This window comes from Ovis canadensis, chromosome 2 (genome assembly GCF_042477335.2).
Source record: "Ovis canadensis isolate MfBH-ARS-UI-01 breed Bighorn chromosome 2, ARS-UI_OviCan_v2, whole genome shotgun sequence".
Lineage (NCBI taxonomy): Eukaryota > Metazoa > Chordata > Mammalia > Artiodactyla > Bovidae > Ovis > Ovis canadensis.
Genome location: NC_091246.1, coordinates 222,431,719 through 222,459,649, shown reverse-complemented (window position 1 = coordinate 222,459,649; position 27,931 = coordinate 222,431,719). Strand labels below are relative to the sequence as shown.

Sequence of the window (27,931 nt, the reverse complement as noted above, 5' to 3'; positions counted from 1 at the left end):
ACAGAAATGCTATGGACCTAACAGAAGCAGAACTTATTAAGAAGAGGTGGCAAGAAAACACAGAAGAACTATACAAAAAAGATCTCCATGACCCAGATAACCACAATGTGTAATCACTCACCTAGAGCTAGACATGCTGGAACGTGAAGTCAAGTGGGCCTTAGAAAGCATCACTACGAACAAAGCTAGTGGAGGTGATGGAATTCAAGTTGAGCTATTTCAAATCCTGAACAATGATGCTGTGAAAGTGTTGCACTCAATGTGCCAGCAAATTTGGAAAACTCAGCAGTGGCCACAGGGTGGAAAAGGTCAGTTTTCATTCCAATCCTCAAGAAAGGCAATGTAAAAGAATACTCAAATTACCTCACAATTATACTCATCTCATCTCCTGGCAAGGCTTCAGCAGTACGTGAACCGAGAACTTCCAGATGTTCAAGCTGGATTTAGAAAAGGCAGAAGAACCAGAGATCAAATTGCCTCCATCCGTTGGAACATCAAAAAAGCAAGAGAGTTCCAGAAAAATATCTGCTTCTGCTTTATTGACTACACCAAAGCCTTTGACTATGTGAATCACAGCAAACTGTGGAAAATTCTTCAGGAGATGGGAATACCAGACCACCTTACCTACCTCCTGAGATATCTGTATGCAGGTCAAGAAGCAACAGTTAGAACCAGACATGGAACAATGGACTGGTTCCAAATTCGGAAAGAAGCGTGTCAAGGCTGTATATCGTGAACTTGCTTATTTAACTTATATGCAGAGTACATCATGGAAAATGCTGGGCTGGATGATGCACAAGCTGGAATCAAAATTGCCAGGAGAAATATCAATAACCTCAGATATGCAGATGATACCACCCTTATGGCAAAAAGCGAAGAGGAACTAAAGAGCCTGTTGATGAAAGTGAAGGAACAGACTGAAAAAGCTGGCTTAAAGCTCAACATTCAAGATGAAGATCATGGCATCTGGTCCCATCATTTCATGGCAAATAGATGGGGAAACAATGGAAACAGTGACAAACTTTATTTTTTGGGGTGCCAAAATCACTGCAGATGTTGACTGCAGCCATGAAATTAAAAGATGCTTGCTCATTGAAAGTAAAGTTATGACCAACCTAGACAGCATATTAAAAAGCAGAGATATAACTTTGCCAACAAAGGTCCATCTAGTCAAAGCTATGTTTTTTCAAGTAGTCACATATAGATGTGAGAGTTGGACCAGAAAGGAAGCTGAGCACCGAGGAATTGATGCTTTTGAACCGTGGTGTTGAAGAAGACTCTTGAAATTCCTTTGGACTGCAAGGAGATCAAACCAATCCATCCTAAAGGAAATCATTCCTGACTGTTTGTTGTAATGACTGATGCTGAAGCTGAAACTCCAATACTTTGGCCACCTGATGTGAAGAACTGACTCACTAATGCAGGAGGAGAAAGGGACAACAGAGGATGAGGTAGTTGGATGGCATCACTGACTTGATAGACATGAGTTTGAGCAAGCTCTGGGAGTTTGGTGATACAGAGGGAAGACTGGCGAACTGCAGTCCATTGGGTTGGAAAGAGTCAGACACGACTGAGCAACTGAAATGAACTGAACTGAACTGAAGTACAGAGTGCTTAAATTACTCTTCATTAACCTGAGTTTTCCAAATGAACTGGATTAGAAACACTGTTATGATAATGCCAATTCAACATAGAGCACTTAGAATTCTATCTCAACAAACTCAGAAGCCATATAGAATGTATGGCTGAGAATACCTTATTCAAAATCACATTTTCAGCATGAAAGACCTTGAATTAAGATCCAACTAAAGCCTGACTACTAGTATGAATGAACTTATTAAGAAAATTGTTTGGGGTGGGAATATAATGAAGAAAATACTTCTAAAGGTATTATCTGGGACCTGGGATCCAGAGCAAGAGTAAAGATCATGACTTTCTTTTATTTGTTTGCTTAGAGTACAAGATGTGACTACAGGATATTCATTATAAATCATTATTATAACTAAAGTTCCTTGTATTGCAACAGAACTTTGGAAATATTTTGTTAAGTATGTGTAATTGTAATAGTAAACATTTTCATATATTTGTATATATATATTCACACATTTATACATAAAACACCTAAATTTTAAAGGTTTTCTATGCAAATAATATAAGGTCTACTAATGGATCTGCATGAGGAAATGGCAGCCCACTCCAGTACTCTTGTCTGGAGAATCCTATGGACAGAGGAGCCTGGTGGGCTACAGTCCATGGGGTCAAAAATAGTCAGACACAACTAAGAGATTGAGCAGGCACTACTAATGGATATAGAGAGTATTTTTCTATATGTCCTAAACTAGATTCTAGAGAAAAACAAACTTATTACTCAGAAGCTAATTTTATTTTAAGAAATTAATTTTAATTTCCCCAAACCCAATTTCAAGTATTTTGTTTAAATGGTTTTGTTAACCAAACATTAAATATGCCAACATCTAAAATTATAGGAAAAAATTCAATTATATGTAAAAACATTTGAAATGGTTACAGTTTTTCCAAGTAAAGGATTGCTAAGTCACTTCAGTCATGTCCGACTCTGTGTGACCCCATAGACGGCAGCCCACCAGGCACCCCCGTCCCTGGGATTCTCCAGGCAAGAACACTGGAGTGGGTTGCCATTTGCTTCTCCAATGCGTGAAAGTGGAAAGTGAAAGGGAAGTCACTCAGTTGTGTCCGACTCTTCATGACCCCATGGACTGCAGCCTACCAGGCTCCTTCGTCCATGGGATTTTCCAGGCAAGAGTACTGGAGTGGTGTGCCATCGCCTTCTCTGAAGTAAAGGATTACTTCAAACTAAATGAAAATCTGAATTATTTAACTGAAACTCTAGACTTTCAGTGTTTTCAAAGACAGTCAGCTCTGTGGTTACAGATATTGAAGTCTCGTCTCACCCTGTCTGTGGTTTTATTTTTTTAAGCTATCAAGTGATCCAAACAACCAGAAGACAATGTTTCAAGAAATGGTTAAGGTGCTATCCTTTTTCTCACAAGTACAAGAGCAGACAGCTGTGTGGGAGCTTCTCTCTAGTTTTCCAAATGTGTTCCAGAATGACAGCACACTGAGCAATCTATTTGATGTGCTTCGAAATGCAAACAGGTAAGAATTACTGTTCATAACGAAATCTTTTTTTTTTCTTCTAATGTTACCTTGAAGATCACTGCTGCTGCTAATTTGCGTCAGTCATGTCCGACTCTGTGCAACCCCATAGACGGAAGCCCACCAGGCTCCTCTGTCATAGCAAATAACCTTTCAGCACTCACTGCAGATTTTGGCAGTGAATGTGAGGGTATTAGATAAGCATAGGAGAAAGATACACTGTGGTCATCAGGGTTATTGACATGTATATAGGGAAATGAACACTAATCATAACATCAGTAATGTCAGTTGATATCCCAGAACTCTGAAAAGATGGTAGAGCAGGACCAACGGTTGATTGGAATGGCACAGTCTCATTCAGGGACAACAAAGGCTCTGTGCATCTAGTATTTTACATGCTCAAGATGAAAATATTTCATTGGATTTTTGGTACTACACGGTAAAAAAAATAACCTTGCATATTGGGTTGACTTTATTTGACATATATGACACGAAGATTTGAAAAACTTGCAGAAGAAATCCCTTTAAAGTCTGTTTTCCTCAAAAATGAGATCTGAGCATGCTAGCATTTAGAATTTGATGAACACATACTTAGGTTTTGGCTGTGATGCCTAGCTAATTTGGAAATGTGCATTAAACAAAACAACTGCATTAACAATCAGTAATTATTGGTGCCTGTTACACGCCAAACACTTTACTGGACCCTTCATATATTTCACATTGAAACTTAACAACAGAACTATCATTTATTTCATAAATGAGATAATAGAGGGTTGTAAAAATTAAATAATTGATGATCTTGCAGCTAAGAGAGTTTGAACCTGGGGTTTTATACTCCAGAAACCAGATGCCTCTCTAATATGTCACTAAGAGCACAGTGGATTCCATTGTTAATGTCTGAAGCACCAGAAAAGAGTTTTCTCATCTTCTCTGGAGAATCTAAGTGTTTATATCTGTTCAAAGACCTTGTAATAAACCCTCATGTTGGTACATTAATTTCATTTGATTCTCATAACAGTGCTTTGAGATTGAGACCACAGATATCTGCATTTATTAAAAAGAAAACACACCTTCATGGGGGTCAAATGACTTTTTCAGGAAGGTCAAAAGACTTCCTCAAGGTTCTACAACTAAGTAAGTAAGTGGTAAAGCTAGAACCTAAACTCAAGGAATCTGAATCCAAGACCTGTGCTCTTTCCACAATAAATAACATGTTGTAACTAAACTATAAAAGAAGTAAGATATTAGTAAATTTGATTTGGTCCTCATTTTGGCTCTTCGGGATATTTTCATTCACTCAGAATTTTGACACTTGGTTCTCTTCCTCCTTTGTATATTCTATTTTAGAAAACAAACAGGTAAATCGATTAAAGGAGAAACGGGATTGTTTGAGTTGTACAATGTAGCAATGAAAGGAGTCAAGATACTCTTGAGACCACAATAAGTTATCACTAACACTCACTAAATTGGAGAAGGAAATGGCAACCCACTCCAGTGTTCTTGCCTGGAGAATCCCAGGGACGGTGGAGCCTAGTGGGCTGCCATCTATGGGGTCGCACAGAGTTGGACACAATTGAAGTGACTTAGCAGCAACACTCACTAAAATGGGTTCAGTTTTCAAAGATGAGTGACCCCAGTTGCTGGCAAGAATGTAAAGCAAAGAGAATTCATACATTGCAAGTTAGAGTGTAAAGTGATATAACCATGTCAGAAAACAGTGTGACAGGTTCTAAGGAAGCTAAAAATAGAACCACGTGATGTAGCATTCTACCCCTGGTTATTTACCCAAGAAAATGAAAACATATGCCCACATGAAGATTTGTATGCTAATGCTTACAGCAGATTTATTCACAATAGCTAGAAATTGAGAGAAAAACAAATATCCCTAAACAGAATGGATGAAAAATTGGAATTCTACTCAGTTAAGAATAATAAACAGATTACTTTATCACACAACAGCATAGATAAATCTTATGAATATTATGCTGGCAAAAGAATCCAGACCAAAAAAAAAAAAAGGAATACATACTAGATGTGTAGATATTGTATTATTAACAAAATTAATATACAGTGTTAGAAATCAGAACAGTGGATATTGGGGCAACTGTTGGAGGCATGACAAAACTTTTTTAAGGTGATACTTTATATCACCTTAAAATAAGGTATTTTATATCTTATTTAGCATGGTGGTTACATAATTGTACATATTGTCAAAGCTTATTGAATAATAACCTTAAATATGCTCATCATGTTGTATGTGAATTATACCTTAATGAAATTTGGTTATTAAACAACAAATAAAAACCAAACTCCCACAAAATAATGCTCACTGAAAGGTGGAAGATCCAAAAAAATACCCTTTGGTCAAAAGTAAATTAATTAAAAATACATTAGACATCATTTTGATAGAGCAAATTACATAAGGACATTGCACTGTGGCTATTTTAATTCCCTTAAAATTTAAAATAAAATTATTGCATTATACCATAGATATGTTCTCAGGTAATGATTAGAATGTTGTAAACCAGTCTACATAATAATGAAAACAGCTTTTAAAAGAAATAGCTTCAGATTATTATAAAGCAGATGACGTATGACTTTTTCTAACCTGGATAACTTTCTTTAAAGCAGTTGATTTTTACTTATTTATTATTTAGCTAATTAATTAATTTAAAATTGTATTGCCAATTTATATAGTTCTTTCTAACATGAAAGCCTCTAGCTATTTGTGGGTTTTACATGTTGCATTTTGTAAATTTAAGGTGCACAGGGTGTCACATGATTTTGAGCATTTGGTGTGCTACTATCATCAAGGAATCGAATTTTAAACTTTATTCTGAATTCATTTAAATTTATTAGAAAAACTTTTAATATATTTGAAACAACATGGGTATGTGAATCTACTTTTCACTGGTAATTGCAATGAAATTCTAATACAGATTAAATATTTTCAATGAAAACTTAGCATCTGAGTTGAGAAGCTTCATTAGTGTAAAATATACTTTGAAATCTGAAGATAATGCAATAAAAGATAAAATACTAATATATTTTATATTGATTAGATGTTGAAATGATAATATTTAGATATATTGGGTCAAATAAAATATATTATTAAAATTAATTTCATCTGTTTCTTTAAATGTCTTGCATTATATTTATGTTAAAAGACCTTTTATGTCAACCATTTTTTAAAGTCAAATCTTCTTTATATTATTATTAAAGTGTCACTAAAAGCTGTTAATTCTTCACAAGTGACTGTATTTTGTCACCAAGTCATTGGTTTATCTTACTCTTTGTTGATCAAGTAATATGAACAAATAAACTGTATAAAAACTCATTGCTGTCATTTCCTCCAGCAGTTTTGTAAAGCTGTAACTTGTTATATAGTTCAGTCACCAAAACCAGATTGCAAAATGTCAAGATTACGACAGAGGTTAGCAAAAATGAGCAATCTCAAAAATCAAAAAAAGCATATGAAAAAACATAGGTGATAGTCACTATTTATGAGGAGGAAGTGGTATACTTAGATATGAATCACAAAAACCCCTTTTTAGATTACTTTACAAGGAGACTTGTTTTGGATAACTTCTATTTGTATATGATGAACAGGACAGAAAAACAAAACCAATGAAGTGAAGTAAAATTATCTTCATCAATAGTTTAAAGGATCTCATAGAGGATGGGGGTCAGGTGTCGTTTTTTTGTCGCGTTTTGATAGAAAAAGATGAATTACGTCTACTGACATTTTTATTAGTTATATTAATAACAATAATGCTGACAATGAGATTGCCAAATGTTCAGTCTTTGAAGGTGTTACTTTGAGACGAAAGATCAGCTGAGTCAAGCAGAGACCAAGCTGGGCGAAGGCTGGCAGAAATCTCCAACCTCAGAACGTTTACCTGGTCTCCATACTCACCAGGATTCAGAAACAATTCAAAAGTCTGAGAACCAGGAGATTCTTGGGGCAAATATAAAAATGCCTGACATATCAGCTGTTAGGTATACAAAGCACAGGCGAGAAAAATTCAGTCATCCCATCATGGCCAAACACACAGCTGGAATGACAAGCTAACAATGGCTGTAGCTCAGTGCAGAGATGGTCTGTCCTCCTCTTCTCTGCCATGCTGGGGCAAAGCACCAGAGCCAAGATGTAGAGGAGAAAGAGCAGAAACTTTGAAATTAGACACAATCAGCTTTATTAATTTGGATAACCTTGTGTAAGTTATTTAACTTTTGAACTTCAGTGTTCCATAACAAGACAAATGAATTGACTTTATGGAATTATTAGAGAAGCAAATAAAATTATAATTCTATAAATATGCATGCTAAGTTGCTGCAGTCATCTCTGACCCTTTGAGATCCAGTTGACTGTAGCCTGCCAGGCTCCTCTGTCCATGGGATTCCCCAGGCAAGAATACTGGAGTGGGTTGCCATGTCCCCCTCCAGGGAATCTTCCTGACCCAGGGATTGAACCCTTGTCTTTCTGCAGCTCCTGCACTGCAAGCAGATTCTTTACCACTGAGTCACCAGGGAAGCCCACAAATAAATAGATATATGTTTATATATCCATACACATACCTACTAGAAATTAGAGAACATTCAAAAGTTAACGCTCTGAATATAATAGTCATTCATGGTTAGGAGCTAAAATTAAAATGATCTTAATTTAAATATTAAAAATTCCAAAAATATTGTAGAAAGTATATGCACATGCTGTTGCTGATGTGACCTTTCAGTTGACTAAGATACATATGGAAGAGCTATTAGCTAATATGTACTACATTTAACTTTACAGTAGCAAATCCTTAACAAAGCCTTTTGTTCTAAGTGACCACTCATATATATATATATATATTTATATATATTGCCTCACAGTATTTGTGAAATTCAAACATATTTGTACAATGCTAACATTTTTTAAATGTACCAATGACAATAGGAGATAAAAAAGAGGCATTTCTTAAGTTGGTAATTGATTTTTTGGAAATACTGAATGAACTCAAGCATGAACAAGTAAATTTGCTGATTTTTCATTCCCAGTGTAGACTGCCCATCTTATTAGTAACATAAAAATCCTGGGAAGACAATGCCAATTAGTTTGGATATTTATTTTGAGCTACCCCTTGGAGCAGTGCCTGTGGGCTACTTAGAGGATAGAATGCAATCTCTAATTAGGGCAAGCTCCCATTTTAAAAAAAAATTAACATTTGTTTAGCAAAAGATAAATATTTATCAAATAATTAATAATTATTCTTGAAAGTGGATCCTTTATCTGGGCTTAATTTTTAATGAAAATAATTTCCAATATTTAATTTTTTTCCTTTGAAAACAAAAAAAGAGGTATCCTTTTATTAGAAACTGCTGTTTCTAATCACTTATTTTTAGATTTTAACAACAACAACAAAAAAAAACTGATGTGAACTTCACTCCTTACTTTAAGACCTTTTAGGCTTTAGAATCCTGTATGGTTCAAGAATACTTTGTTGGGATTTTGTGCATGAACAGACAAACAAGCAATTAAATGACAAAGCAGCATCCTGTCTTTTATGTTATAAGAATAATTTTCAATACTGTAGCTATTTTCTTCTTGAATAACCTTTTGTTTCTGTCTGCAAATGTTGAAATGCAATCTGGTTTAATTGTTTTTCGACTTGTTAGTGTGCTGCTGGTTGTGCAGAAGGTTTATCCACGTGTCACAACTAACGAAGGTTTCAGAACTCTCCATAAATCTGTTAAACATCTGCTGTATACCCTGGACTCCCCATCTGAAGGTATTATATTTCTATCTTTCTGTATTCAATTCTGCATTGCAATTCTGTATTCAGTTCCATTAGGAATAAAAAACAAAATGCAACTGAAGCAACCATTTATGCATGACATTATTCTTAGGTGGGAACATATGTTACCATTAAATCTGGATCTTTAGCTAACCAAAGTGTGGAGACAAGGAGAAATGGTTGGAAAAGAGGCTGTGACTCTCTAGGATTTTTATTTTTATGAAAATGGTCTCTCTTAGCTATATTATATAGCTATGTTTATGCTTGGTACGAAAAAATAAATATCAGAGAAAGGGACTAAGCCTCAACAAGTAGATTTCTACCACAACTTTTTGAACAAATGCCTACACTGAATTGCAGTACTTTTGCCCTTTTTCCCAAAATTTGACTTTTTAATCAGAATGAGTCTTTGGATAAAACTCACCCTTCAGCCAGCCATCTTGAAAATTCATGATGGATATCAGAGCGTGAATAGATCAGTATAGACCTACTGTCCCACCCAGTAAGACAAACGATAGCATCTTGCTAGTGAATCAGAAAAGATCATCTTTGCATATAGAGAAGTGCACAGACACACACACAAACACAGTCATATACAGACAAACATGTAGGACTATAAGGAATAAATCCCTACTTCACAAGTGAAATGTTTGGTTAGTATTTACTGCTTCTGAATGAGTTTAGGAATAGGCTTTCTCAACTGAGCTTGCCAGCTTTTAAGTATGTAGACTTGACTTTTGAATTATAGATAAGTAATCAGGTCACAAGCTGATTGTTTATTTACAAGATCTTAAACTATTTTCATATAAAATGCTGGTTTTAAAGGATTTAAAGACTTCTTGAAGGAGGATCTAACATACTCTTGGATACCAATTTCTTCAGTTCAGTTCAGTTCAGTCACTCAGTCGTGTCCGACTCTTTGCAACCCCATGAATCGCAGCACGCCAGGCCTCCCTGTCCATCACCAACTCCTGGAGTTCACTCAGACTCACGTCCATCGAGTCGGTGATGCCATCCAGCCATCTCATCCTCTGTCGTCCCCTTCTTCTCCTGCCCCCAATCCCTCCCAGCATCAGAATCTTTTCCAATGAGTCAATTCTTCGCATGAGGTGGCCAAAGTACTGGAGTTTCAGCTTTAGCATCATTCCTTCCAAAGAAATCCCAGGGTTGATCTCCTTCAGAATGGACTGGTTGGATCTCCTTGCAGTCCAAGGGACTCTCAAGAGTCTTCTCCAACACCACAGTTCAAAAGCATCAATTCTTCGGCACTCAGCCTTCTTCACAGTCCAACTCTCACATCCATACATGACCACTGGAAAAACCATAGCCTTTTCAGTCACAGAATTAATGACTAGCTTGCAGGATTGATTGTTGTTAAATTCAGTGGTCTTCATGAGCATTAGGGTTAAAAAAAAAAGCCTTGTGCTTTTAAGAAAAGGTCCAGCCCAGAAAAACCAGACAGTGCAATAACAAACACTAATTATTTCCTCTGTACATTTTTCTGTTTGCATTTTAAAGACTTGAGAACTTCAGATTTCTTCTTACCATTCTTTTCCTTTTCATCTTCAGACTCACACCTTATAATTGTACAGAGGGATAAAGTTGAAATTTTTGTTACAAAGGATGTAAGTTCTTTAGTGCCTTAGAAGCCAAAGAACCTTTTATTAACTGAGGCGGCAAAACACTTTTCCTGATGAACAATATAGCTCAATTTTCAATACTTAACAATGGCCATGTTGCATTTCTATGATTTCTATGATTTCATAATTTTGACATGTGTTAAACCATGCCATTGGATAATCAGAATGACAAGGAAATATTAATACATTAAGGATATATGTTTTTATTTTTAGAATTAGATGTGCTTATGTTTGTTTTTAAAAATTTCCTACACATGTGACTTCATCAGTCTAAATATACCAATGCCGTAGTATTAAGGTCAGTTCCTATGTCACTAACCCCAACCCCCTGCATGCATTCATGCTTGAGCAGAAATTTCATGACCTTTGAAAAATTATTCCAAGTATTTTTGGGAATCCTTCAGGAAACCCAAACTTGTTTTGAAATACAAATACCTGCCATGTTGCCCGAGCCACCCATGCTTACTCTTTATAGCATTTAGTGGTATTTGTGAACACATGTCCTCCCTTGGCTTTACAGTAAACAAACTGGAGTGAAATGGTCACTCAGATCAGAGTTGCTTGCTTGGGTCCTCTCTAATGATTGACAGGACTCAGATAGCTTTAAATGTCTCATTCTCTTCTTTCAAACGAAGAAAGTAGAAAAAATAAAAAGGTAGTGTTCTTTTTGTGTGTGTCGATGATAAATATTTTATTATCTTAAGTCCTTTCTATCACCAAAACAACTCTATAAGAGGTATTTATTATCCCATTTTGCAGACAAAACAACTAAGGCAAAGGAAGGCTGGGCACTTTGCCTATGCTATACATCCAGCAAGTGACTAAACTGAGATTGAGAGCCTGAATCTGTCTATGCCCAAAGCCAGGTCCCCAAGCTCTGTTAAATGGCCTTACTCATATTTACCATCTGAGACATGTACACACTTGCTTCTAGGATACTTCACACAAGTACTTGCCACCACTCAGCCTCAGAATGGCTCCACTTTCAGCCAGTCATAGAGTGCGATTCATTGTGCCAGCTCCCTTCCCACATGATCCATTTTTCAGTAGCCATTGCTCCATTCTTCTCTGCACTCCGTATCTACTTCTAATTCAAACTTCCACACCCCATGTCTACTTTTGATTCAGCCTTGATTATGAACACACTTCAAGGTTTTTTCGGAAGCCTCCTCAGCAACCATGACAATACGGAGATGCCAATAAACATTTGAGAAGATGTTTTAAGGAATCTTAACTTCCTGTTTTAAGGAATCTAATTCTCAGCTCTGACCCAGTAAGGATCCCTGCTTCACTGTTTAGTATTTCCATTTATAAAACTGAGTTTTGAGGGTGAAGACTACCTTTTTTGGCTCATTGAAGTTTATTCTTTTGCCAAGTGGTAAATTACATGAAATTACATCTTTAAACAAAAAGCCATGTTTACTGGTGAAAAGAAGTATCTGTGCACTAGATTTCTTTCTCTGTCTTTGGGCATCATTTTTATATATGACTAATTCTACAGATAAAAATTAAACCTTGCTTTTTAAAGGGCTGTAACAATTTCCACTTCATTAAAACCCATTCAATATGGTACTTCTCAGATACTTTAAAGTCCAGAAGGACAAGTGCCCAGAGGGCAAAGTCCATACTTAACATCAAGGTCAAGCCTATAATTGATATATACAAAGTTAATTTCTATTAGCTATTCATTTTAATAATCTGATGAAGAAAAGACATTCCATAACCATATAGTATACAAATGCTAATGGACTCAGTCATATAGTATACAAATGCTGATGAACTCATAGGAGTTCAAAGTGAGCAAAATTTGATCTTGGAAAAATGGTTTTATATACTTTTACACGGCAGAAGCATAAATCTTCACAGAGTCCTATCCTGGATTATTCTATTTATGTGCTCAGTTGCTAAGTTGTGTCTGACTCTTTGCGACCCCATGGACTGTAACCCACCAGGCTCAGACTCTGTCCATGGGATTTCCTAGGCAAGTGAGTTGCTATTTCCTTCTCCAATTCTATATATGGATGCCAATAAATAATGGTTATTACCATTATTAATTAGGTTTATTTATTCTGAGTATCTTCTTCTTGGTCCTTTCACTCATTGATACATTGCTGTCTTTAGAGCAATAATACTTAGCTGTCTTGAGCAGAGAAGAGAGGGACTCCTGCCAGAGAGGAAAACTGAAAATGCCATTCTGCCAAGTTACTAGGGATGGTACAGACATTACTCAGACATGACTGATACCGAGGAAGACAAGGAGGTTTTTAATTCTGTGAGTCTTTTACATGCATGCTTATTTAAATAAACAAAATGATCAGCATGAGAAAAGTACAGATGGCTACCTAGTTTTGTGCTACAACCTTTTTAGAAGACTTTAGAACACACTAACTAGAGACAATGGGAGAAGTATTAAAGCTATCGATAAAGTACCCTATTGAAAATGATAAGGCCAGTGTTGAAAAAATGACAGCACTGGAACTTCTGGATTATTTATGAGGAATTAAGAGTGTCTACAAGAACAGTGAAATAAGTAATACCATTTCCTTAAAGGAGCTGAATGTGAAAGCATTGGATTTCTGATGTTTTTATTTACACAATAGCCATTTTTAAATTTTGCATATGAATGTTGTTGGGCTTATATATATTTTTTTAATTCAGGAAAGTGTATTTTTAGAAAATTTTTTAATTGGAAGACAATTGCTTTTTGTGTTGGTTTCTGCCATACAGCAACATAAATCAGTCATAATTATACATATATACTCTCCCTCTGGAGCCTCCCTCCCCTCCCCCCATCCAGCCCCTCTAGGTCACCACAGAGTGCCAGACTGCACTCCCTGTGTTATATACGGACTATTAGTCAGCTGCACTTACCCTATAATGATAGAATGCTATGCAGCAAGCTGACTCAGGGACCCATTTAACTTCTAGGGGCAATTCTCTGTGTTGAGTTAGATCTTCATATATGGTTTCCATTAGACACAACTTAGTGATTGCCTTCCACACTCCAAACCTCACATTATTTGAGACCACTCAGAATGGTTCTATAAACATTAGTTAATTTGCATTCACAGCTGCATTCAATTGAAATCACTGGCTGGTTTTGAAAGATAAAAATATAGATTAGTGATGGCAGATGTTTCCTAAGGCTACATTCTAGACAACTGAAGGCAAACAAATGAAAAAATCCAGTGACTCATGAGATTGAAATTGGTTTCATTTGATTAACAAGTCACCAAGGTAGTCAATCTGCATTATGATATTTGAGTCATCTATGCATATAGGATAAAATAATGTAATGGTTTGATGCCCAGAGAAATAATTTGTTAGAAATGCATGTGCCTAACCATTGGGATTATTTCAGTTGGGTGGCAATTGATAAATACATATTTTAACTGTTTCCAACTGAGCTTAGACATCTCTGTAAAGTCGTTTGGAGAAAAATTCTGCAGACTGCCTGCTTTTCTTCCCATTAATTTGACCTGGGATGATTTTTACTTAGAAGAATAAATCCTTTAATGAAATGCTAAATGTTATCTCTTTAGGTGGCTCTGATAATACAACACATTTGTGGGGTGAGGAAGATAGACAGTCACTATCCCCAAGCAGCCTGGCTGCACAGTAAGTCTTTGTTGGTGTTTTGGTTTGTTTCTAAATTGGTAAGTAACTTGACTGAATAAGCAAGCAGCATGATTCATAAACATCATTCTTTCATCAGTGTGTAAGACCATGGAATAGAAAAAATCAACTATTGACTGACGAAAGAAAAAGTTAAAGTTGAAGTGCAGTAAAGTTGAAACTTGGTTTTTGGTATTATTCAGTGATACTTTTAGATAACGTGACATGAAGATCGGTTTTCAGTTCTAAGATTGCATAACTAGATCCCACATGTTCTGTCTGGATAGGTCACCTTATGTCTATGAGGAAAATCTAGCTGGAGGCCCAATTTCCAACTCTTTTCAAAGTCTTTCATCTTCATATGAAAGGTGTAAAAGTCTCCAGCTTTTTACATTACTGTTGATCTCAGTTTCTTAAAAATTGACATTAAAAATCAAAGCCCCAATGTAATGCAAACTTTGTTTGCTTCAGTAGCATTCAAGTAGCCAAGACTGTTTATAAGTTATTTAATTTTGGACAGTTTGTGGTTCATGTAAATGTTTATATATTTACCTATTTCTGAGACAGTGAATAGGCAGTGGAAATAACAGCAGTAATGTTGGCTTCTAAGGATCATTAATATAAGCAGTTCTCTGAAGTAACTAACAGTTATGGTAGAAAATTCAAGCAGTTGCCTGTAGAAGCTCACTGAAGTAAATTCACATAGTTCAAGGCAAATTTAGAGACTAGGTGACCTGTTATGTAAAAGTTGTTTTGGCCTGATAAATTATCCTATTGAAATTATTTGACTTTAGTTCCAAAAGATATGTTTTTGTGAGCTAATGAAAATGGAAACAAATAGTAGGAGTTATTTTTAACTATTCATTTCTTTTTCTAAAATAGAATCTATGCAATTGTTTATAAACTTTCTATTAATCAGTGAGAAGTTTCCCAACTCTGGGTAATTCTAGGAAAAATTCTTCCATCAACAACCACCTCCTCTTTCTGCCCCTATATCTCTCCTCTAAGGTGCCTGAACCAGATGTTCCTCCTTAGAGCAGTCTTGCAACCCTGGGCAATTTTCCCCCAGACAGGATTCCATATTCCAAATAATCAAGTCTTTTAAACACATCCCCTATATAGCCAGCAAAATATTAAAAAAACAAAAACAAAAACCTCTGACTTGAGACAATTGGATACTTATTGCTGAAGCCAGGTATCTTTATCAGAGCCTTGGGGGCATCCATAGCATTGATAGTGCTAGCTATTCAGATGTGAAAATTATACAACAAATGTAGTTGGTAGCTGACAGCTAGCTGACAGTTTATTAGGAAGAATTCATTACTTTTAAGTTAGCTCTTGTTGAGATTGGTGAAATTAAGGGATTTCTTACCTTTGGGCTCCCTTTCCATTCCCACTTTAAAATAATCACAGAATGGAAATACTTGGCATGAGATAAAAGTGTTTGTAGTCCAGAATTTTCTTTGGAAAGCTGCTCAAAAATATTTTTTCCCTCATAGCTCTTCTCCTTCCTCCTTATTTTTGCACTAAAGTTACTTCTTTTTTGTTGTGTGTGTACATGAACAACATGCACGGATATATCTGTAATTTCATCTTTTTTTGTAAGCATTCTTAGGATGTAGGTAACATTTTATATAAAATATGTAAATTAAATGGTTTAAAGAAATACTTGAGATGTTTATGCCAAAACAGTTGGCATATATATATATCTTAATTTTTGGTATATATTAAATATATTCTCAAAAATCTTGGTAATCAAATGTTCTTCATGGAACTAAGATAATGGCTGATATGATATTTCAAGGTCACTTTTAGCTCAATATTCTTTTATTTAAAGCTTGAAAACTTGTCATGAGAAGTTCTTGTGCTATTTCATTTGAAAAGTTAGAAAAATATGTTGCTATTGAACATGGCACTAAGATGGAAATGGCTCAATGCTATAATAATTATGACAAAGAAGAAGACAAACACAAAAGAAAGAGAGGCAATAATAAGAGGAGAGTCTCTGGTCAAAGAAGTGCCTGAACAAAAGCAAGAAAGCTCAGGAATGGGTGCAATTTTTCTAAACATGGGAGCTATGGACTATATTTAAATGAAAGTCAGCCATCTGACCAATAAGCTGTGCCCTGACCGGTAATTGTTAGAGACTTTTCTTGCTGTAGATTTTCTTGTTTAAGTTCCTCAAGGATCCAGTGTCGTTAACCCACATCCAAATACCCTGAGACTTTAATGTTAGTGCAAACATCATCCTACATGTTTACTGGCTATGCCAGGATGAGTCTCTTCCATTAGTATTTGAATAAAATCTAAGTTAACATCTAATATAACTAGTTAATTTGTGTGCTGTGCAGTTTGATTCAAAATAGATGATACCCAAATCAACCATTGACATTTATTCTGTCTCTGCTGTACATCAAATTCAATAATAGACAGTAAGGGAAGAAATTAAAAAACAGAGTTGCAGCCTCACAGATGAAGTGACTGAGCATGTGTAACATGCACACATTTACTCACATAGCTTTGCCTCAAAAATATCAGACTATGTCCTCACATGCAGTCGACTTGAAAGGAATATACAAAGTGGTTAATTGGGGAGCTCTGAGTTGGTTGCTTAAAGAGAAGAAAGGAACTGACATTACCCAGTTGGATTCTACCATTTCTTTTTAATCACAACTACATGAATTTAAATTATTTAGAGAATGTTATAAGTGGAGGGGACCTAGCAGATCACCCAGCCCCCTATCTCTCATTTGACAAAAGAGGAAGCTGAAGTCCAGAGAGAGGGTTGCCAGATTTAGAGGAAAAAGGAAAGGAAAGAAACATGCAAGACTTGTGGGATGTACTTACACTGAAAAATTATTTGTTATTTTGCTGAAATTCAGTTTTAACTGGGATCCCTGTCTTTTATCTGGCAACGTTAGCCCAGTGATTTTTCTTTCAAGTAAACGTGCCTAGAAATGATCTTAAGATCACTTAGATTGGATATTAAAGTAATTAAATATAAAGGTAATGCCCATGGAAAAGGTAAATACTCAGGGAATCCAGAGCAGTGCTGTCATTGTGCAGTTGGGCTGGATGGGGGAAGATATCCTACTTGCCAGGGTTTCAATGCTCAAGTCAACCAAACGCCAGACAACTAGGGACTCACAGAATCGAAACAAAATAGCTTTACTTTATTGCTATATGACTTAATTTGCGTCTTCTTTTCTAATTCTATAGGCTCCTAATACTGGAAAAGTTTGAAGATGCCCTCTTAAATATATCAGCAGATAGTCCTTATATTCCTTACTTGGCATGTGTGAGAAATGTCACTGGCAATTTAGCCAGGGGATCAAAAGGTAATGCTCTTCTTCCTTAAGAGTCAAAATGCTACTCATGGTTTCTAATTTTGTTCTAAAATAAAGTCTTATGTTTGCTTTAAAGCAGAAGAAACTTTTAAAACCTTCATTTCCATATCCGTTTCAGTGGTTTGATATACGAAGTAATATCTAATCATATTATTATATTACTACTCCTGTTGCAGCTGCTAGTACCACCTGGCCACCTGGACAAAATTTAATGTATAATAAGCATATAATAATGTGAGAGTAAGTAAGTGAAAGTCACTCAGTCATGTCTGACTCTTTGCAACCCCATGGATAGTCCATGGAATTCTGGGTAGCCTTTCCCTTCTCCAGGGGACCTTCCTAACCCAGGGATTGAACCCAGGTCTCCCTCATTGTGGGCAGATTCTTTACCCGCTGAACCACCAGGGAAAACCCAAGAATAATGGGGTGGGTAGCTTTTCCTTTCTCCAGTGTATCTTCCCAACCCAGGAATCAAATCGGGGTCTCCTGCATTGCAGACAGATTCTTTACCAGCTGAGCCATCAGGAAAGCCCAAGAATACTGGGGTGGGTAGCCTATCCTTTCTCCAGCTTATCTTCCTGACCCAGGAATCAAACCAGGGTCCCCTGCATTGCAGGCAGATTTCTTTACCAACTGAGCCGTCTGGGAAGCCCAAGGTGACAGTGACCACCAAGATAAACTTTCCATGTCTCCAGAATTAGGAGTTCACATAACTCTCCATGACATTTTCTATACCTTTAATCTTAATTGTCAAAAAATAATAAAAAGGATAATGAAGACTTCCAAAAGCAGATGTAAATTACATAAATAAAGGCATTTTTGTAGTAGACTATTTTTTACTTCCTATCCTTACACACTTTGTTTTCCATCTTCTACCTACACGGACAACTATGAAGATTACATTTAATCAAATATTTCTTTTTCTTTTTTAAAGATAAAGCGTCTATTTTTAGGAGATATACATTCATTATTCCTACACCAAAATAGTTTGTTTTTTTTTGAGACTTAATGGCAAGCAAATAGCACAACAAATATTTGAGTGTGATCTCTCTATACCGGGCGTGAATTAATCAAGGGTGGAAGGGCATATTTGTATCACAGTGATTATACAACCTATTCTCTCTCAAACCCTTCAGCTTAATAATATACCCAAAATAAAAGCATATTCAGTTCACAAAGAACCAATACTGTGTAGCAACTTTGCTGGAAATATTTTTGTCTCTAAGCAGAATATCTATGAATATTTTAAAAATAATGAATTCTATAGCCTCCATGGTTCAAGTAAAGATTAAATTTTCACTCATTTTATAGTTAGATTCAAGTAGGCTATTATCTTAGAAAAAAAGTAGTAATAAATTAGGATGAAGGTGTCTTTCAAATAGATTTCCTAAATGACCTTGCAGTTCACATAAGGTAATTCTTTTCTCCTCTTTTACAGAAAGTTTAAGAATGCTGCACTCTACAATTCGATTTAAAAAATCTTTTCTTCAAAATGGTTCCTATGAGGATTACCTCCTTCCAGTTTCTGAAGTCTTGAAATCAAAAGTAAGCCATGAAAGGGGAAAAAAAAAAGCCCTCAATACTTCTTGTAATTCTATAGAAAGATATATTTGTAATTTTTAACTCTTTATATTTATAAGTCCTATTCTTATTTGACTCTAGATTAGTGCTAGAAAGGGGGTGATGAGTTCTGGTTGGTGCTATGTAATTGTGTTTTGTTTTTAATTGGTGTCTATCTCTGTCTGAAATGACCCATAAAAGCCTAATTACAGAATGCAATATGTAAAGGAATGACTGCTGATATAGTCTCATTAAACTACATGATTTTAAAAGGCATTAAAAATTTGATTTCTAATTTGAGATGTCCCTAGATTTTAAAGCTATAAATGTTAATTTCAAAGCTAAATGTTTTAGACTTCACAGTATACAAAAATCTCAGAAATTGGCTCACCTTATTTTTATTATCATCAGAAGCAGAAACCCACAAATCATATTAAAATGTATGATATTGAAGAAAGGGGGAAGAAGCCACAGGAAAAAAATGTTAACTCTGAAGTTTGAATTGGTTGGCATTTGTCTCTTTTTCTTTGTTTAGCTCATGTATACACTATGCAGGTTCCCATGAAATCCACTCTATTTCTTAAATAACCCTATTAAATTTTGAAAGCAGCTTTCTGAGTAAGAACAGCAGTTTAATTGGATTTATGTAGCCATGGATAAAGTAAAATTAGAACTGGTTTATTCAGTGCAAGCAGGATGATGTCTGTATAGTCAACATGGTTTAATTAAGCAGGCATAGAAAACATGTGTCCCTGTATATTACAAATAAATATGCTAGTTATACTAGACTACCTACATTGTAAGCTTAGTCTTCTACATGAATCAAATTTCTAGTGTACTTAATTTAGCACTATCTTGGTTTGTATGAGAGACCCATGTCTTAGTTAAATACGAAAGAAGTTTTACATTCATCTGGAAAAGACCTGCTCATCCTTCAAGGACAAGTTTAAATGTCACTCCTATAATATCAGAGTATCTCCTTTCTCCCTGTTTTCAAATAAGGATAATGACTTTGTGCACATATCATATTTACCCATTCATTCATTCCATCCACCGTCTGTGCTCCCATAATGCTACTCTATTTATTTAAAAGATATAATCTCTAACCCCAGAGTCCTTGTAATCAATCCAGTGAAGGAGATGGAAAAGCAGACCAGTGATTATAACACAGTGAGACAAGTGTTGTGGTATGTGGTTGGACAGGATTCTGTATATGGAGGTGGTATATCTGACTTCGATTGCAGAGGATGAAGGTGGAGAGAAGAAATTTCATGAAGGAGATACTCTTTACTCTGAGTCTTGCCAGGCTGTGTAGGATTGTGTTAATAGTCCTACATTCCAGACATAGAGATGTAAGTTGTTAAGAAAACAGAGGTGTGAATCTGAAGGACAGCTAGGGGTTACCTGAAGTCATGAGTCCAGCTAGAGCACAGGGTGCTTATAAGAGAGGCAGGAAAGGAGGCTCAGATCCCCAAGGCCTGGGGGATCAAGGAGTTTGTTTAGTCAAGGAGTTTGAATGTGATCCTGAAAATTGTGAATTTGAAGAAGGTAAATTCCTCATTTTAGAAAAAGATCTCTCTAGGAGACTTGTGGAGGACAGACTGAAAGAAAGCCAAATGGGCTATTTTTGCAATAACCTAAGCAAACTGTGAGGCCCTGTAAGATGTCAGTGGCAGAGAACAGAAGAAAAAGAATGTCAAGAGCATTGTAGGAGGTTGAATTGACCCAGCTTAGCAGCCAGTGACATGTGAGGCATAGGGAAATGGAGTCTCCAATTACAGTGAGATTTCTAGCTTTTGGAATTTACTACTTAGTATTATAACTTCTTGTATATGTGGGATCTATTTCTCCAACTAGAGTGTAAAATCTGATGAAATTGTGCCTTCTGCTTTTTCAAAGTATCACATCTAGCAGTAGCAGGATCTTAAGACCGGACTCACAAATGTGTGAAGAAATGATGGTATTAAAGCAGAGTCCTGGTGATATAATAGTGTTACCAGGGTAATTACTCACTGTAGTTCTCAACTTGCAGAGCAACAGGGCAGCACACAATGTACACTGGGAAATGGAAACAACACATGCTCAATCATTTGCGCTGATGTCCTGGGAACAGAGCAAAGGATAATTTAAAACAGCAACCACATTTTGAGTATTCTGCTCCCCTTGTAGGTTATGTTATGAAAAAAATTTGAGAAGCCACAGAACGAATAAACTATAATTCTGTTCCTTAGGTCAGAATCTTTTGCTGTTTATAACAAGCATGGTTGCAATTTGCAATTGACAGAACCCATTCATTCCTAGACTACGAGGTCCATAGGAACATGAATAAGTGTGTTGATTTACTGTGTATGCTCAGCACCTGGCATTGAGTCCAACACATGGAAAATATTCAGTACATATCATTGAAAGGATGAAGACAAACTCCTAGAATTTGCTTGGAAACTCCTAGAACAAAATATGTTTTGCTCCCCTGTTTTGTCCTCCCTGGTAATCAGTATCTTGATTGTGATAGTCAGGGCCCACCCTAACTTCTTTATTCATGATATTTCTAAGAAGGTTTAGGCCCTCGAAAATACCAAATGTCTGTCACTCATTGGTAACTTTTTTTCTGTTCTAGCACTGAACTTTCTACTCTTCTTGAGCTTTCGAGTTTTCTCCTCCTTTCATTGTCTGTTTTCTCTCTTCTTTTCAGCCTCTCAGGTGGGAAGGATAACCTCCTGATTGAGAAACTACTGATAAAATGGATATTCCCCACATTAAGCAAAAATACAGATAGCACACTATTTATACTGTAACACTCTTACATTTTTTAAGAGGCCTTTTTGTTTTCATTCACCTGCTAAGAGCCCAGGAGCATTGCTGTTTCAGCATTTTTATGCATATGATATTTTGAGGTTTGTGCCATCATGTTACTTACAATTCTGATTCAAATGCATTAGGAACGGTAGACAAAAGTGAATTCAATCACAGCTGAACATGGAGTTAGTTATGGGTCATTGTTCAAGTTTAGGCTGAGACCTTACTATGTAGGTCAGGGTCTTGATACATAAGACTTTGACAAACCTGTAATCTGGACTTGACACATACTTTTGAAGAAAAATTATAATTCTCTGAATGTATGTTGATTACTAATAAACTATGAAGTTTCTAAAAGTTTAATGCATGTATTATTTTTACAAGAAAGTAGTTGTTCTTCAGCCACTCAGTCATGTTCGATCCTTTGCAACCGCACGAACTGCAGCACACCAGGCTTCCCTGTCCCACACCGTCTCCCGGAGTTTGCTCAAATCCATGTCCATTGAGTTGGTGATGCCATCCAACCATCTCATCCTCTGTCATCCCCTTCTCCTCCTGCCTTCAATCCTTCCCAGCATAAGGTCTTTTCCAATGAGTCAGTTCTTCGCATCAGGTGGCCAAAGTATTGGAGCTTCAGCTTTAATATCAGTCCTTCCAGTGAATCTTTGGGGTTAATTTCCTTTAGGATTGACTGGTTTGATCTCCTTAATGTTCAAGGACTATAAAGAGTCTTCTCCAGCACCACAGTTAGAGGGCATCAATTCTTCAGTGCTCACCCTTTTTATTGTTCAGCTCTTAATGACAAATACTAAATGACCATCGTGTTGCTCCTTGGTGGCTGTGCCTCACAGTGCAGGGTGCATTATTAATCCTTAATTAAATCCTTATTTCAGAGGACAAATTCTACTTCAGTAGCAGGGCTAGATTTCCAATTTATCTTTCTGTATATGTTGCCTTATCAAGCCAAGATTATTCTATATGGACATTTATTGGTTTCTGATACATGTATGTCAAACTTGCAATTTAAAAATATATTTCAGCCTCTACTGAGTAAAGTCATTCAAACTTACTACACCCCTAAAAGCTCAATTAGAAAAATAAATTGAGCTCCCTGTATTTATCTTTTTATTTAAGAAATCACCAAAATAAAAGTCACTGACAGAGAAGTTTGGCTCTATTCATTAAAAGTTTAATTATATCTAATATTTGGAAAATCAAAGGAATAAGTGATAAATATATCATTACATCTGGTAAAATGATTGAGTTTGTTACAGAATGGAAAGTTTCTCATAACAATAAGACTAGAATTTTAATACAATGAAACCATTTTATATAGTTCAAACCCAGAAGTCAATTAGATATTAAATAGACCAATGATATTTACTGTCTAAAATGATTTGTGTTTAATTGCTAGTGCCTACATGTAGTTGTTATAAATCTCTCACCCAAGACACATCATTGTACCTTTCCCATTTGACATATGCAAAGAAATATTCCTGAACTTTTTCTTGTATCATTTCTGTCAAAATGCAGCTGCTGATTAGAAACTGAGCTGTAATGAATGGCACATATATTTGCTTCTTTAGATGTTGCTCCAAATTATTTCACATCTTAAAATGAATAGCTCTAGGGTTGCTTCTGAGCACAACAGAACTAGCTTTCCCAGAGGCATAATGTTTTCCCCTAGGATATACAACTTGGGGATATATCCTCAGAACACACAGAGCATAGTGAACTGCAAGGAGGAATATACTTGACTGGGTAGGAAATTAGTTGATTTTCATTTTTCTCCTTTTTTTCTGAGTAAAGGATTTTAGACCCCTTTAAGCATTCCATAGAACAGAAGTTTCCCTCCATAAATAAGAGGATAGAAGATAATGACAGTCAGTAGCAGTGTAGACACTTGAAAAACCAGGTATATACACATCCATATTTTAAAATATGCGTGATTCTCATGCTGCAGTTTTAAAAAGTCATTTTTTTTTTGTTTTGGTCAATTAATTTTTTTAAACTTGTGGTAAAATGCATAAAACAAACTTTACCACCTTAACCATTTTTAACTCTGTAGTTCAGTTGTGTTAAATATACACACATTGTAGAACTCTTAAGCTTGCAAAGAAAAATCCTGTATGCATTAAGCGCCTATTTCTCATTCCCCTCACTGCCTAGTCCCTGGCCCCTGCAGTTTTACCTTCTGTTGCTATTAATTTGATTGTGCTCAGTACTTCATATAATGGAATCATTCAGTATGTCTTTTTATGACTGGCTTATTTCACTTAGCATAATATCCCAAGACTTATCTACATTGTAATATGTGAGAGAATTTCTTTAATTTTTAAAGCTGGTTAGTACTCCATTATATGTGTATACCATATACACATTACAAACATGCAAATTATATGTGTTTATCCATTCATCTGTCAGTGCACATGGAGTGCTTCCACTCTTGGCTATCATGAATACAACTGCTATGAACACGAGTCTACAAATGTCTGTTTAAAACCCAGCTTTTAATAAACACTTTTGAGTGTATTCCTAGAAGCAGAAATGCTGAGTATTATGGTAATTCTATTTCAAATTTTTTGAAAACCCACTGTACTATTTTCTTTTATAGCACTACATCATTTTACATTCCCATCAGGAGTGCACAAGGGTTCTAATTTCTCCGTATCCTACTAACATTTGTTATTTTCTGGCTTTATTTATTTGTTTGTTCATTTTTTTGTTTTGATAATAGCCATCTTGTGAATGTAAAGAAAACCTTTTTGAAGTTTCAAATCAAATCTGCTTTGCTGCCTGCCTTTACACATTTTTAAAAATATGCTAAAATGTAAAATTAGTTTAAGTATTTGTGGTTTAAGTGAGATTAAACTACATTGTTTTTAACCTGTGAATCTATAAGTTATGAATACTGTTGAGAAAGAAGTCTAATAGGTTCAAAAGTTTTATAAAACTTCTTGAGAACAATAAACTCAAATGACAGAAAACTGCTTTGTGGTAAAGCTGTTGCCACATGCCAACTAACTAAACACACAAGCAAAATGTTTTTAGGAACTAAATCAATTTTAGTTGCTTATTATCAAGAACTAAATATTTAGAATAATGTCACTAATATTTCCCACTCTTTCCCCCTCTGGAAAGCTGTCTCAGCTTCGAAACTTGACCAAGCTTCTTTGTGAACCTGAAACTTTCAATTCAATAGAGGAAATGTGCCAGCTCTCCAGTATGGACTTTGGGAACCTATGTGAAGAGAGTGCGTTTCATGTGCAGCTCCTGGAAGCCGCAGAGCTTGGCACCGAAATAGCCACCAGCTTACTGTATCACGACAATGTTCTGTCTGAGAAACTGAGGGATTTGCTTTCTGGGGATCCAAGCAAAATTAATTTAGATATGGATCGGTGAGTTTTTTTTATCGTCTTCTTCCTTGGCAAAATCTCTTCTCAAATAATTACTGATATTCCGAGTTCAATTTCTCTTCCTCTTCTGCTTTGTTTCAGGTTTCTAGAACAGGCATTGCAAATGAATTACCTGGAAAATATCACACGGTTAATGCCAACCATAGAAGACATGCTGCATGTCAATAACAGTGCAGACACCTTTGAAAAACCAGGTGTTTCCCCATCCATATTTTAAATGCTGTCTTATTAGAATGTGTGTGATTCTCTTGCTACAGTTTAGGAAAGGCTATTTTATTTTTTTTTAATACAAATTCATAGGAAAGGCTATTTTAAAGTTCCTAATGAAAGCTACTTTGTATCTGCCCTTATACATGAGACACCTAAAGCTTTCAAATATGGTCACTTGTCTAAAATAAACACAGAGCAAGCCAGCAGAGAATGAAAGAGCGAAATTTTATTTCATAGCAAAATGTCTTCAAAAATTTTACTAGTTAGACTATTCACCTTTTGTTTCTCTCATATATTAAAGTGCATTAAATAGTAGGTTGCAAGAGCAGGGATGAAATTTATTTACTTCCATGAGAAAATCTGATTTTAAAAATAAAAATGCACTGCTATCTACAGAAATATTGATTCAGAAACTCCTATTAGTATTCTGAGCATGACGCATCATGCAATACATTTCTTCTTTGCATAATACCTCAATACTGAAAAGAAAGACATTCAGAATTTTGGACAACAAGCAGCCACAAAATTGGAAGGGCACTAAGTCCAAAAATAAAGAAAGTATATTTGCATGAGGGATATTTCATAAAGAAACTGAAAAGGCATTTACAAAATGGAGATCACAATCTCCTAAAATAAAGTCAAAATATCATTTGTTATTCATCAAATGACCCAGATGTGAAATGATTTTAATAACTATTCTAAAAGAGAAGTTAAACACTTTCTATTTGAAAATTGAAATAATGATTGTGAAAACCCTTTATAAAACAAGGTGCTGGGCAAAGTTAAGAAAAAAGTGCACTGTGGCATTATGTTTCAGATTTAGCACACTCTGTCCCTAGCTGACAATATTATGTGATCTGAGGTGGAAAAGCATCTTGAATTTGTGTGATGTTTTAAATCAAATAGAGAGATATATATTTAGCAAATTGTGTGGTCAAAGTCTGCAAGGAAACCATATTTTCTTTGAATCAACCTTGCATTGTACACATTTAAGGAAAATTTATAATCCAGAGCAATATGTTACCTTGGGTTAATGATATCATACAGGAATAAGTCTAAATCAGATAGAAATATATCCTAAAGATGCAAAGTTTGCCAAAACTGAGAGACATCTGTTCCTGACACAAGGCTTATATGTTGAATATATATTTTAGTCTAGAAGCTTTCTTTATACTGGAATGACTAAAAAGAATTACATTGCAACCCACATGTGAGTTTTGTTTTGTTTTATTTTCTTGCAGGCCAGTTAATAGAAATGTTTAAAAATGTTGATGAGCTGAAAGAAGAACTGAGGAGAGTAACAGGAATGTCCAATCGGAGTATCAACAATTTGCTGGCCATTCCCATCCCTGACAACAGAGCTGAGGTGGGATGGAATATGTTTGTACTTATTTCCAGGTTTTTAAAAGTTTAAATAGCTTTTAGTATTTGTTGAGCACTTATCAGCAAAACCCGGAGAAGCTGAATGCAAATCTGGTGAATTTTCCATGCAAATGATAAAATTAGAAGCCTAATTCTTAGGTGAAAATAGAAGGAAAAGTCCTGAAGCAAGAACATTACTACTGTCTGCTCCTTCCCCTCTACTTTTCCTTCCCCTTCCTTTGCCCTCTTTGTCTTTTCTTTATCTTCACCCCCAGATGCTTTTTTTTTAAATAAGTGGTATCATCAGTAATTCTTTCAGTTCACTATCACAATCACATTAGCTGAGGTCAATTTTCACATTTTATTATGATGATATCAAAGCAAGTTTCAGTAATGTAATCAGGGGGAAAAAGGAAGACCATTTACAATTCGTTGAAACTAAAGTAAAAATGAATACTCTTTTTTTTTTTTAATCTCTGAGATAAGACTGAGTATATAAATAGATATGGTTGTGACAACTCTGGATAAGTTCGTAGGTATTCCAAACGTATTTTGCTGTGAAAATGAGTAATGGCATTTCCTCATAGGCTGATAATAGGGTTTTCCATTTGAAATGTTTTATCTTTTATCCCTTTTCCAAGTTCATTGTCTGAAAGTGTCATAGAAATTTTCCAAAAGAACTGCAGAGCTTAAGACCTCATCCATTCAAAACTTACATGTGACAGAGTGTGTCATTTCTAAACACAACCCAGTTATTCTCCAATATGGGATAAAGTTTTAAAATCCTCTAAGGCTGACTTTGGAATATTTATGTTTAGTTGTGTCATTTTAATTGGTTCCCCCAGACAAAAATTAAAACTGCTTTACCTTCACTTTTCTTCCTCTAGTTCTAACGATTAATATTTCTTTACCTTTACCCCTTGATTTCACCTTTCACTCATAAGATCCTAAAAGATCTAATTTCAGAAATCACATTTTTGGCTTCTGAAGAACAGGTTCAGTTTAGTAAATAAAAGCAGGTAGACAAGAGCACATACATTCATATTACTTTTAAAAGGAAAGAGAGAAAAGTT

At 35.5% G+C, this 27,931-nt stretch overlaps 1 protein-coding gene across 1 annotated transcript in view; it reads left to right on the top strand.

The window, feature by feature from the left end:
- The window catches only part of ABCA12 (ATP binding cassette subfamily A member 12), a 205,250-nt gene that overhangs the window by 90,667 nt on the left and 86,652 nt on the right, over positions 1–27,931 (top strand). Inside the window, exons 7-14 of the mRNA XM_069578281.1 lie at positions 2,957–3,135; positions 8,794–8,906; positions 14,095–14,170; positions 17,387–17,505; positions 18,953–19,059; positions 25,012–25,268; positions 25,368–25,480; positions 26,738–26,862. Of these exons, the coding sequence (XP_069434382.1) occupies positions 2,957–3,135; positions 8,794–8,906; positions 14,095–14,170; positions 17,387–17,505; positions 18,953–19,059; positions 25,012–25,268; positions 25,368–25,480; positions 26,738–26,862 (1,089 nt within the window). The remainder of the gene's footprint in view (positions 1–2,956; positions 3,136–8,793; positions 8,907–14,094; positions 14,171–17,386; positions 17,506–18,952; positions 19,060–25,011; positions 25,269–25,367; positions 25,481–26,737; positions 26,863–27,931) is intronic.